This window comes from Sinohyriopsis cumingii, chromosome 14 (genome assembly GCF_028554795.1).
Source record: "Sinohyriopsis cumingii isolate HCF-2022 chromosome 14, ASM2855479v2, whole genome shotgun sequence".
Classification (NCBI taxonomy): domain Eukaryota; kingdom Metazoa; phylum Mollusca; class Bivalvia; order Unionida; family Unionidae; genus Sinohyriopsis; species Sinohyriopsis cumingii.
In genome coordinates, this window is record NC_142974.1 from 95,304,848 (window position 1) to 95,319,628 (window position 14,781).

Below are 14,781 nucleotides of genomic sequence, written 5' to 3' on the forward strand. Positions count from 1 at the left end.
TTAATGAAAATTTTAACAGCTGAATGTATCTAATATCTTATCAAATTTATATAGCAGGACTTGTAAAACAAACATAAAGTCACTTCTGTTTGGTTGTTAATTAATTTTGAATTTAATGTCTAACATAAAAATAAAGTTGTATAGCAATTCTTTTATTTCAAATGTTTTATTATTGTCAAGAAATAAAAAGGTATTAATTTTTATGCAACTGAAATAAATTATGATGCTGTAAATTGGTAATTTTAGGCAAATTTGAGAAAATATTTATAATTTTGAATTTTAAGCTTATTTCTCACTACTAAATTATCATTATTTTGCCTCATTCTGATAGCAAAAGGAAGTCACTTTGTACTAAAATTTTAGTCCAGTCTGGTAACCCTGATCTAAAATCTAATGGTGGAACATTACATTAAATAATTTTAGAATCATTTATTTGCTAAAAGTAATATTTACGTTTAAACACATAGTTAACATTATTACCAGTATTTAATGGACCCCATTTTTAAGGAAATGTAATACATTTTTTTGTTCTATCTTGTTTAGACTTTGAGGAGTTTGCCAAGGGAGTTTCAGAGCTAGAAATGTCAAATGACTATGATACCATATACAGACTTTATGAGGCACTTACATTCTTCAAGAGATCTAGTTGTAAGTATTTGTTTGTCTTTCTGGTGATCTTTTCTCAAAAAGTTCATAATATGCACTAATAATAGAATTGCTATTGCTTCTCCAGGAAGCTCTTTCCAAAATTTCATGCAGATTCACAATAATGGTGGTTCCTCACTGCAAGGACATTCAGTATACACCCCTGTTATGTATATTTAATTTAATTGTTTGTCTGTTAGTTTTTAAATATCTTTTATTTCATGACTGGTTATTATAATGTAATATTATTTACTGGATTATGAGTTAGTCCCTGAGGCTTTTCAACAAAAATTCAGTAACTATAAAAAAGAAGTTGCACCAACTCATGTCAAATTTGCAAGAGAAAAAGAACAGTTATATGATAAGTGGTGCTTAGCCAAGAAAGTTGATCAAGAATATGAAAATCTAAGACAACTGGTATTACTTGAAGAGTTCAATATCTGTGTCCATAGTGACATTAAGACTTATATTGATGAACATAAGATCGAAACCTTGGAAAGTGCTGCTTGTGCTGCTCATAAAGTTTCTTTTGTAAGCAAGTCTTCCACTCAGCAGTCTTCCAGTCAGTCTAATACAACCCCTTCTAAATTTCAATCTGACACAACTGTTAGAAATCAATTTTCTGATAAGCTTGATCAGAAATCCTTATTTCTTCCTATGTAAGACGAAAGGACACATTATTTCTGATTGCTACAAATTGAAAAATAAGCAAACAGAATCAAGACAGACCTATTCCAAATGCTCTTATTTTTAAAAGGTCAAGGTCACAGTCATGTATTGAAAGCAATATATTTGTTGGGTCTAATAAACCCTAGTCTTATTTTATTATGGAGAATTATGAACCATTCATGTCAAACTGTTCTATATCACTCATGGGTGATTTGGCCAATACCATCCCTATTAAAATTTTAAGGGATACAGGAGCTTCTCAGAGTCTTTTATTATCAGGTACGTAGCTTTTTTCTGATAAGTCTTCTTCTAATGAGAGTGTTCTTATTTAGGGAGTAGATTGCGGCTTTGTTAACATTCCTCTCCATTGTGTAAATTTGTCATGAGACTTAACCTCAGGACCCGTGACAGTCGGAAAAGTGTCTTCTTTACCATTGAGGGCATTCATTTATTATTAGGTAACGCCTAGCTGGAGATAAGGTTGTAGTTAATCCATTTGTAACTGACAAGCCTTATTTTGGATCAGAAAGTCGACCCTGTTGGAAAAGAATTCCCTGATTTATACCAAGTTTGTGCAGTTACTAGAGCTATGGCAAAGAAAACTCTTGAGAATGATGTTGATCAGGAAAGTATTCCTTTAGCTGACACATATATTGGTCAGGCATTTGATGAGGTCACTTGCACTCCTTGTTTGGATCAGTCAAACAGTATTGATCACAGTGATCCTCTTTTAACTACTATTTCTCTTTATTCTAATCAGGGTGACAAACGACAATCACTTGTCATCAAACAGGAAAAAGATCCTGAGATATCCTGTTTGTTTCAGATGCCATTAGTGAAACAGAAGCCACAGAAGTACCTGTTTGTTATTTCATTAAAAATGGGATTCTTATGAGAAAATGGAGACTGCCTGAGGTACCTGCTGGTGAACTATCAAATTGTAGTTCCAAAATCATACAGACAGGAAATTCTTAGTCTGGCCCATGAAACTGATTTGGATGGTCATTTAGGGATTAATAAGATTTATCACAAGATCTTGAATCACTTCTATTGGCCAAAAATGAAAAGTGATATTTGTAAATACTGCAGATTTTGTCATTCTCGTCAAATGGTAGGAAAACGCAATCAGAAGATACCTAAGGCTCATCTGCAACCTATTCCTGCATTTGATGAACCATTTAGCAGAATAATGGTAGATTGTGTTGGTCCGTTACCTAAGACCAAGTCAGGTAACCAATACTTGTTGACCATAATGTTGTTGTTGTTCTAGGGTTTAATGCCATTTTTCAGCACAAGATAGGCTATACATGGCGGCCAGTATCAATGGTGGAGGAAGAACCCTGGAAAACCCAGGGAAGAACCACCGACCAACAAGAAGCTACTGGCAGGCTTTCTCACGTACCCACGCTAGCCGAGCCTTGGACTCGAACCCACGCAGACAGAGGTGAGATGGCAGTGATCTGTAACGGTGAGCGCTTTGGACCACTCGGCCACTCGGGGCCCCCTGACCATAATGTGTGCATCAACAAGATTCCCAGAGGCAATTCCTTTGAGGAATATTAAAACTAAAACAATAGTAAAAGCTATAATAAAGTTTTTTTATACTCAATTTGGCCTTCCTAAATCAGTCCAATCTAATCAAGGGTCAAATTTTATGTCTTGAATTTTATAGCTAATTATGCTTGAATTTAGCATCCAGCAATTCAAGTCAAAAGTGAAATTATGGAGATAACTTTTAAGTCTGGTAATAGAATTTTGTTTCTCTTGTTCATTCTTCAAAATTTTCTTCAGATTAGATATTATGGCCCTTACAAAGTTAAGAAGAAAATGAATGAGTTAAATTGTAATAATAGTACTCCGGGGATCTAAATAATTTAAAGGAGTACCAGTATGTTGAGAGAGATAGCCAGGTTAAACATGCAATTATTTTAGTTGTAACTGTCCCACTCAGTGAGGATTTAAGCACATGAGTGCAATTGGGCTCGATTAATTTTGGAGTGACAGATCTTCAGAACTCAGAAATTATGAATAATGTGGACCAGAAACTTTCATATTTTGCAAGAACAGGTCAGAAAGAAATGAACTTCAACAGTTATTACTTGAATATGAGCACTTAATTCCAGATGTTTCTACAAGAACAAACAAAATTTACCATGACACTGAAATTGTAAATTCCACACCTGTGAAACAACACCTGTACAGGATAAACCCTCTCAAACAGGAATACTTGAAAAAGTAAATTCAGTATTTGCTGGAAAATGATTTCATAGAGCCGAGTAAAAATGACTTGAGTTTACCATGTATACTTCTTCCGAAACCAAATAAAACTTTCTGCATGAGCACTGATTACGGGAAGGTGAACAGTGTGACTAAAGCAGATTCATTTCCATTACCAAGAATTGATGACTGCTTTGATAAAATTGGAAATGCAAAGTATGTCACCAAATTTGACCTTTTGAAAGGATTTTGGCAAATTCCACTGATGGAAAGGGCAAAGGAAATTTCAGCATTCATGACTCCAGATGGACTATATCAATATTAACTGATGCTGTTTGGGATGAAGGGTTGGCCAAGTACTTGTCAACATTAAATGAACATGATTACGTCTGGTCTAGATAATTGTGATGCTTACATTTGTGATGTCATCATGAATAAAAACACCTGGAAAGAAGATTTAGCAACAGTTCAGAAATTCTTTGACAGACTCACTGATGCAGGTTTGACAGTTGGTTTATCCAAAAGTTAATTTTGCTGTGCCTGTGTAACATTTCTAGGATAATGTGGGACATGGACAAGTTAAACCTATAGAATGCTAAGGTCAAGGCTATCTCTGAAATCCCTGTACCTATCAGTAAAAGGCAACTGATGCAGTTTTTGGATATGGCTGGATACTATCGGAAATTATGTTCTAATTTTTCCATAATTGCTGAACCTCTGACAAATTTATTGAGCAAGAAAACTAAGTTTCATTGGACTGAAAAATGTCAGGAGGTGTTTGATAAGTTGAAAGCTATACTTAAGAGTGCACCAGTTCTTACAGCTCTAAATTTCAGTCAATCATTTAAACTGTCTGTTGATGCAAGGATGTTGGGGTTGAAGCAGTATTGATTCAAGAAGATAAAAATGGTGTTGATCATCCTGTATGCTTTTTTTCTAAGAAATTAAATAAGCACCAGAGAATTTATTCTACAATCGAGAAGGAATGTTTAGCTTTGATAGTGGCATTACAACATTTTGAAGTTTATATTAGTTCAGCTCCTTCTTCGATTATTGTGTTTTTGTGATCACAACCCCCTTACTTTCATTGGCAAGATGAAGAACAAAAATCAGAGATTATTAAGTTTGAGTTTGTTGTTACAGGAGTATAATATTGACATCAGGCACATCTAGGGAAAAGACAATTTAATAGCAGATGCACTTTCCCATGTATAGAAATATATTTCATGTATACCTTGTATTTTTCATAAGATTTTTTCTTATGTTATTTTTTTTATATAAACCATTTGTATAATTAACCTATTGTAAAAAGAATGCTTTATTATATAAATCTTGCTTTTTCTTTTATGTGGGGAAGTGTTACGTATATTATAATTTAATTGGTTAAATGTAGTTTAAGTAATACACAGTGCATCCTTCTCTGGCTCCTTGCTGGGCCCCTCTTTGTCTACTGTGGTTCTCTGCCCATACATGATGTCATTGCAGCCAATATATGTTAATAAGTTAGTAACTAAATTTTGACATATTGTCATGTAGATGACTGAGTTGAAGCATGTGATCAAACAATGCCAGTTAGGCGTCATTCATATAACTGATACACCTGTAGAGATGCATTCCTTTCAGTGCAGATGCTGCATTTAATTTTTAACATTATTTGCGGAAAGAACCACCTGCCTCCCCTCCTTCAACCATGTTGTTCATTTGGGACATTTCTTGCATAGCATACCCTTCCAGCTCTGTTCTATTGGTCCTTTATTAAATTGGCTAATGTTATTGCCATGCCAAGTTTCATGCATTTACAGCTTTGCTTTTGACCCCCAATTTGTGTCAGTTCTTAAATGTACTCAACTATTATGCACATATACTTCATACCCGCTCCTTTGGTACATGTATGGAGTATTGGCAGAAATTTGTTATTATAGCAATCCACAGGTTTGGACTTATCGAGTTTCTGTTATCAGTGTCCCTATATACCTTGTATCAGCCCCTTGGGGCTCCACATATAGGTGTCGGACACTCTGTACAACCCTGCAAACTCCACCAAGTCTCTCTTCCTGAGGTATTCCTGTAGAAACAATTCAGGGGCCATTGCCAAGTTTCATGCATTCACAACTTTGCTTTTGACCCCCAATTTGTGTCAGTACTTAAATATGCTCAACTATTATGCCCATATACTTTATACCCGCTTCCTACGGTGCATGTATGGAGTATCGGCTGATGTTTGTTATCCTGGCATTGTCAGGATCAGACTTGTCAAGTTTCTGTTATCAGTGTCCCTATATACCTCGTATCAGCCCCTTGCAGCTCCACATACAGGTGTCAGATACTCTTCACAACCCTACAAACTCCCCCAAGTCTCTCTTCCTGAGGTATTTATGTAGAAACAATTCAGAGCTCAGCTGGTACAGTGTGCCGTAATAGTATTTGCCCCCATAATGCCAAAGATTATTTATATTTACAATAAAGTTTATACTGAACCTATGTATTGTGTGTTATTTAAATTTTATTTAATTGTTTGTCTGGTAATTTTAAATTTTTTTTTATTCATTGCATATTATTGTAATGTAATATTGTTTACTGAACTTTATTTTTGTTCAGAATTAAGGTCAGATCTGTTTGACTTGATTGATTTTTTTAATTTATTTATTTCATTGATGTAAATACCTAATAATAGAAACACTGTATCTAGTTGCTGACCTTAAAATCAGTGACAGTTTTGGTAAACAACTTTTTTTTAATTTGTTTTTATTCTTTCTCAGAGTAGGAGCCGTTAAGTTGAGTCAAGGTCACACTTGGACTATGTGACGTGAGGCACATGTTAATTCGAAAACAAACTTCTATTTTCTTTAAGAAGAATGGACTCTTGACCCCCATCCGGGAATCTGTTTTACATTTTAGTTAGTCTTATTACTTATGATAAGAATTCTGTCAGTCATGCCTTAACACTTCAGAAGTCAAGTTGTTTTATGTTGTGTCCAGCTTGGGGCTAAAATTTTATTTTCTTCAAATTATTGAATTTCAAGTGATTGTTTTACCTGGAAATACAAGTGCTCTAAATTAAGGACAAGGACATTTGCTGAAATTTATACAGAATTCAAAAACTGGAATAATATTTTCTGTGATTCAACAAGAGACTGTTAACACATCACTGTAATGCTGACTATTGCATGCATCATCACCTTCCATCTTAAATTTTCATTGGGATTTGAACTGTGATTCACTTAAAACGTTTCATTGATAAGACTTGTTTTTCAATTCTTGGATTACAATTTGGATTTAATTTGCAATACTGTAAGTTCTTTAAATTTTTCTTATTTGTTTTTTCTTTGTAGTCTAGGGAAATAAATTATTTTTAAATTGTCTTCACTCTTTTCTGTTACTTATTTTAAGAGCATAGTCTCTCAACAACCTCACCTCCATGTATCAAGGTATCACTTTAAAGACAGTTCAGTATACAACTTCTTCCCATGTATCGAGGGTATCACTACAGTAAAGACATTCTGTATACCACTTACATCCATGTATGAAAGGTTTCTTTACAGTAAAGACATTCAGTATATCACTTATCCCCATGTATCAAGGGTATCGCTACAGTAAAGAGATTCAGTACATCACTTACCCACAATGTATCACGGGTATCACTACAGTAAAGACATTCAGTATACCACTTACCTCTATGTATGAAAGGTTTCTTTACAGTAAAGACATTCAGTATACCACTTACCCCTATGTATCAATGGTATCATTACAGTAAAGAGATTCTGAATCAGTATACCACTTACCCCCGTGTATCAAGGGTATCGCTACAGTAAAGACATTCATTATACCACTTACCCCCGTGTATCAAGGGCATCGCTATAGTAAAGACATTCATTATACCACTTACCCCCGTGTATTAAGGGTATCGCCACAGTAAAGACATTCATTATACCTCTTACCCCCGTCTATCAAGGGTATCACTACAGTAAAGACATTCATTATACCACTTACCCCCGTGTATCAAGGGTATCGCCACAGTAAAGACATTCATTATACCACTTACCCCCGTGTATCAAGGGTATCGCTACAGTAAAGACATTCATTATACCACTAACCCCCGTGTATCAAGGGTATGGCTACAGTAAAGACATTCATTATACCACTTACCCCCATGTATCAAGGGTATCGCCACAGTAAAGACATTCATTATACCACTTACCCCCATGTATCAAGGGTATCGCTGTAAAGACATTCATTATACCATATTCCTCCATGTATCAAGGGTATGGTCATGAATGTATTAGAAAGCTTCATTTAATGCTATCATTTTAGCTGAATTATGATGATTTTATTGCTTTTCTGAAGAATTTTTAAAAATATGCGATTTCAGATAATTAAAAATTCCTATAGTTAACTAAATATCCTATAATTGTGTTGTTTATGCAGTATATTACACCTGTCCACACTCAAGCTAGCAGACAAACCTCCTGATTTTTGGGATCATTCCATGCTAACCTCACAGTCTCATAATATCTCATGATTTTTGCAGACAGCTCCTGATTATTATAATATGCCTGCAATTTTCATTTTTCTGAAAAAATCCTACATAAATAGCCATATTGTACACAAACTACAGAAGCCATGTTCTATATTTTCAACTTTGACATTGTTACTTCTGGAAATACATGTTCATAATAACTGGTAACTTGTTGTTCTAAAGCTGTACAAAGCACCTCATTGTGATGGAACAAATATAATGATTACCTAAACAAAGGTTATGTTACACTGGTAGATGCTGGTTTATACTGGTAAAATTGTTCTAGTACTGGTAAAAACATTTATACTATCGATATTTGTGTACCAACTAAATGTAAAATATGTTTTAAGTCTTGAAAGTTAACTGTCTCAACATCAAAGTCAGACAGAAGCTGATCTGTTCTTTTCGTGAAGTTGTAGTCCCATATTCCTGCCAACTTTTATGAGTCATTGGCAACAACACAGCAGCAGAATAAGAGTAGGCTTATCTCTTTGATGGATTCAGGTTGCATAATGTATATACAAAGATACAATTCTGCCTTCCAAGTCAGTTAAACTAGACAACTTATAGTTTGGCTTGTAGTTCCCACAGTTTTGGATTGTGGATGCAGCTCAACAAAGGAGGGAGCCTAAAAGCCAATTTCATCATGCATAATTGCTGTCAAAACAATGCCCGAAGCCATCAAATAGGTAAACCAACTCTCCTTCCATTTCTGTTGTGTGTGACTAATTGCTGGTGCAAGAAGCATTAGAAATTAAGGCACCCATATTTCTGCTTCATGGATGTTAATTTAAGTTTTATTTCTTTTTGTTAAAACAAATTAATAAACACGTTTGTTTGCCAAAGGACTGGCTTGGTATGGATTTTGCTGCTTTCTATTTATGGATGACTGTAAGTTGTTTGATCTTGCAAATCATACTGAAGTTGAAAATTTTCGCTCAAAGCAAGCCACTAAACTTAAACATTTTATGCGGTGCATGTAAACACCTTACCTATTTACTTTATAAGTGAACTCGGAACAGAAGTTTTTAATTTTGTATGGATTGGTGACTGACAGTGATGACATTGGAATGGGATTACATAGACAGAGTTTCCTCTGACCCACCTCATCCCATTTTAGAAATTTTTTTTACATTTATGTTGGGGAATTAGATCAGAGCCAATTGACTTTTGAAAAAGTTGGAATTAACTGCTGTCACTTGTTTAGGCTCAAGAAAGAGTGAAAACAACAAACTTTGAAAAATGCAATAATTTATTTTCCTGGAAAATTTTGTAAAAATGAAAAACTATGAACTTACAGTTTTAAAAATCAAATCCAAAAATATCCAAGAATAAAATTTTAGTAGTCCTAATAACAAAATGTCCACCTGATTTCAAGTTCGAATCCCGACGAAGAATCCAAGATGGAAGACAATGGAGTATGCTGCAGTCTGTAGTGTTGAAGTCTACAGTTCTTTGCAGAAACAAGAATTATCACTCCGGTTTTGGAAATCAAAATAAATTTCTTATAAGAACTGGCTTGGATTAAGAATCTCACATGAGCACATGTATTTTCCAGGAAAAAGAATTAATCCTTTTTGAATCAAAGTAATTTGAAATAACTCCAATCCAAGTAATTTGAAATAACTCCAAACAGCACAACATATAACTTTTTGTGTAAGAAAAAGCCCAGCTGCAGCTGAGAATAAGTCTCCAAAACAGAGGTTATATCGTCTTCTAAAATGTAAATGGGGGTCACATGATCATGTTCTGGAAGCTTGTAGAAATTAGGTACTTGTTAAATGTCATGTACACCCAGTGTGACCCTGGTGAAAACTAATCATTTTACTCTAAGAAATAAAAAATAAAAAAGATGTTTACATCTTAAACATATAGTCCCATCATGACCTCAACAACAACCAATTATTTTAAAATAAAAATAGAACTTGTTTACGTGGTTGCTACTAATTTTGAAACAAGGTCAGGATTTAGATCAACACCTGGTGTTTATAAAACAAACAGTCAAGGTCAAATTATTTTCTGAATAAAGTATCATCTCTAGTGAATAAATTTACATTACAGTAGCATGTAATAAAATATTTAAAACTGACAAACAATTAAATTGAAATAAATATATATATATTAAATCAGATATAATTAAATCAAATATACATAACACTGCCACCTTGAGAAAACAGTTTAATGCAGCATAAAAAACTTGTTAGTGATGTTTTTTGTTGGCATAATGTGACTACCGCATTGACATGCTCTCTACTTGATGAATCAGGTTTCTGGTTGTTGCTATCAGAATAAATATGTTGAGAATTAAATATACTTTAGTTCTGTTTACAAACTTGTGACTTTCATTTAATATTTTTGAATTTTTTTGTACAATAACATTGGAAGGGGGTTTATATTTTGTATCATGTGACTAATGGACCTTTGATGTCTTTGGCATGTTGGTTGCAAGATGCCACGAGAAACCTCATTTCATTATTCATTTTCCCTACTTGGCTTTTGAAAAGCGCATTATAACACAGCCTTGTTGTGTATTCCTTATATTCCATAATAACAGCCTTGTTGTGTATTCCTTATACTCCATCATAACACAGACTTGTTGTGTATTCATTATACTTCATCATAACACAGCCTTGTTTATTCATTATACTCCATCGTAACACAGCCTTGTTGTGTATTCATTATACTCCATCATAACACAGCCTTGTTGTGTATTCATTATACTCCATCATAACACAGCCTTGTTGTGTATTCATTATTCTCCATCATAACATGGGGCCCCGAGTGGCCAAGTGTTCTAAAGCGCTCTCCGTTATGGATCACTGCCATCTCACCACTTTCTGCGTCGGTTCAAGTCTCGAATTCAGCCAATGTGGTTATGTGAGAAAGCTTGCCAGTAGCTTCTCGTGGGTCGGTGGTTTTTCTGGTGGGTTTCCCGGGTTCTTCCTCCACCATTAATACTGGCCGCCATGTATAGCTTATCGTGTGCCGAAAAATGGCGTTAAACCCAACAACAACAACCATCATAACATAGCATTGTTGTGTATTCATTATAATGCATCATAACACAGCCTTGTTGTGCATTCATTATACGACATCATAACACAGCCTTGTGTATTCATTATACTCCATCATAACACAGCCTTATTGTGTATTCATTATTCTCCATCATAACATAGCATTGTTGTGTATTCATTATAATGCATCATAACAAAGCCTTGTTGTGCATTCATTATACTCCATCATAACACAGCCTTGTTGTGCATTCTTTATACTCCATCATAACACAGCATTGTTGTGTATTCATTATACTCCATCATAACACAGCCTTGTTGTGTATTCATTATACTCCATCATAACACAGCCTTGTTGTGTATTCATTATACTCTGTCATAACACAGCCTTGTTGTGTATTCATTATGCTCCATCATAACACAGCCTTGTTGTGTATTCATTATACTCCATCATAACATAGCCTTGTTGTGTATTCATTATACTCCATTATAACACAGCCATGTTGTATATACAATATCCACCATTATAACAAATCCTAGTTGTATATTCAAATTTACAGTAAATCCTGCCTTAAGAGATGATCACCCCCTCTCCCCCCAAAACCAGAGGGTCTCTCAAGACAGGTGGTCTCGCATAACAGGTTTATACAAAAGAACCAGTTTCTAAGGTCGAATTTCAGCACTATTTAAGAATGACAAAATAACCAAAATGACTACATATGTTCTATTCTTTATTTATAGTTCTTGTTAAAATATTGCATGCATTCATCTGAAACTGCTGTGGTGGTCTAGTGGTTAGAGTCTCTGCCTCGGATGCAGGAGGTTGTGGGTTTGAACCCCAGCCTAGTCATACCAAAGACTTAAAAAATGGTACTGGCAGCTGCCGCACCAGGTGCTCAGGATTAAGAGGTTAGATTTAGGACTGGTCGGCTTGGTGTCACGATAATGTGACTGGGTGGGCCATCATGCTATATGTCTGCAGCATGATGCACCAGTGCTAGACATCATTATAAACTACCAAACTAGAGACATCGTAGTGATAAGACTGTAAAATTGTTAAAGCTATGTTAAAAATCCAAATCACACACACACACATGCATCTGGTAAAAACCTGATGACTGGCTGTAAAGAAATATATATATTCTTACAACTCTATGTTAAACTAAATAACAGAAAAAGTAATAATGATAATAATAATAATAATGTGGACTTAGTACAGAGCCATATCATTAGAAGCAATATGTGCTTTACAATATTAGATAATACATAAAAACATATACAATGGCAAGATTTTAAAAAAAAACTGCCACCACCTATCAAGTTTATGTACTCCAGGAGGTTTGAAAAGTGCCACCTATCAAGTTTATGTACTCCAGGAGGTTTGAAAACTGCCACCTATCAAGTTTATGTATTCCAGGAGGTTTGAAAAGTGCCACCTATCAAGTTTATGTACTCCAGGAGGTTTGAAAAGTGCCATCTATCAAGTTTATGTACTCCAGGAGGTTTGAAAAGTGCCACCTATCAAGTTTATGTACTCCAGGAGGTTTGAAAACTGCTTTAGAAAGTGAGATTCAGTCAGCTTATTTTCTTTACTAGGAGGAGGAAGGTAGAGGCAGGAAAAAGTTACCTGACCTTTGTTATAATTGTGAGTGAGGTTTGGACCATTTCAAATGATGTGTGTTGCAATAAGTTAAGAACCTGAATTACGGAGTTCTTTGTGATGACAGCAATTCTGCCTCCACAGGAGTGGTATGGAAATGGCTTGATGGAGCAACCAAAGGGTATTCGATCCACACACTTTGGCTCATCATCCGATGTTTCTGTTTTTTTTTTCACTGCCATTTACATTGAGGTAAAGATGAAATTAGTCCCAAGTTGTTAAACCTAGTACACAATATAATATGGCACTCCAAGGAGTTGTTTTTTAGTGCAATTAATTAGGGACTACCACATCATAAATGGGTCAACAGGTGAGTGTAACATGACATCATGTTCAAAACAAAAGACAGTTGTAGCACATGACAGAGATAAAGTCTAACAGTTCTCCCCCAAAACAAGTGAATGAAGAGACACACTCTACCAGAACAGCTAATGCATGACAAAACCACCAATGCAGATGAAAAGTCAACAAACACACATGACATGAGAAATGGCACAGAAATCCAGAGCAGCTGCCTCAAGCCTGTTATTCAATAGTGGCCATTTTGAATCTTTTTCAACACCAACAGGGTTATTAAAATTCAAAAAATAATTTATTTCTCTTGAATATAAAGTTAAAATTTACAAGAAACTTGAAATATTGTAAATTAGATCCGAGATAAACCTAAAAGTGCCATTACAAGTCCAAACATATAGTGTTTCAATTTTGAATATACTGATGTATCAACAGCCTAGAATGAGCTGAAATGCCAAAGTCACAGTGATATCATCTAGAATATCCTTGATTGAATTCACAATAATTCCAGAATGTCATATAAAATCCTATGACACAATAAGACCAGGATGTGTGTCATTTCCAATGTAAATTTCCATCAAATTCATAAACATGTCAGTTTACTTAAATTTAGCAAACAACCTTAACAAAATCTGAAAGACCATAGAATTACCAAGGGGAAAACCAATGTTCTGAGCTCAAATTCAAGTAAATACATTGCTTACAGATGATCATTATCTTAAAGTATTATCTACAAACATGGACAAAAATTAGCTATGTAATATGTAGATTATAAATGAGTCTTATCATGACCAAAGTTAAACATAGATATATATATAAATATAGATATACATGTACATAATACCACCCCTCAAAAAAAGAGAGATTTATACGATAAGCTTTTTATTGTATATTTATCAGATATACATATACTGTATATTCCCAAATGAATGACAGGCACACATGTAGTGTTAAACATGTTGCATTAGCTGGGTGGCAAGTTGAAAGATTTTTTTAGCAGTCCTACTTCAACCAGATACTGTTTGAGAAAAAGTGTTTATCAAATGACCATTTTAACTGTGCTGATATTTACAATGACTGAATTCATTGGCAGAAAGACCCCCTGATATACATGTAATCATTAGCAGAATACATGAAAAGAACAACTTTCATTATTGTGCGCAAATAAATGTCCACCATACGGAAAATGTAATGACCCTGGGGTCATTAATTAGATAATATATGGTACTTAAAATTACGTAGGAAAATGTCTGATGAATGATACAAAATAAAGCAAAATAGTATTTCCATGCACAGGAAAGTGCATCTGCAATCAGATTATATTTTCCCTTGATGTGCCAATGGTCAATGTTTATTCCTGCAACATCAAACTCAATCTCAACAATCAATGACTTTTTTCATATTGCCAATGAAATTAAGAGGGTTGTGATCACTGAAATTACAATAATCAGTGAAGGCACTGAACTAATATTCACTTCAACATGTTGCAAAGCCAATATCAAGCCAAACATTCCTTCTCAATTGTGGAATCATTTCTTTGGTTCTTGTTTAATGTTTTAGAATAATAACACACTAGCACCATTTTTGTCTCACTGAATCAATGTTCCAGCAGCCCATCCCACTTGTATCACCAGACATTTGAAATAATTGATAGAAATTTGGAGCTAAAAGAACTGGTGCACTCCTTAAAAGCCTCCTGACATTTATCAGACCCATGAAAGTTGTATTTCTTACTCAACAAATGTGTCAGGGATTCAACAGTTGTGGAA

The 14,781-nt window shown here is 34.6% G+C and overlaps 1 protein-coding gene across 4 annotated transcripts in view; it reads left to right on the top strand.

Annotated features, from left to right (window-relative positions):
- Positions 1-14,781, top strand: part of LOC149784426 (DENN domain-containing protein 3-like) — a 432,202-nt gene that overhangs the window by 189,497 nt on the left and 227,924 nt on the right. For all 4 annotated transcript variants that reach the window (XM_089932491.1, XM_089932490.1, XM_089932493.1 and 1 more), the window contains one exon: positions 544-648. In XM_089932491.1, the coding sequence (XP_089788617.1) occupies positions 544-648 (105 nt within the window). The remainder of the gene's footprint in view (positions 1-543; positions 649-14,781) is intronic.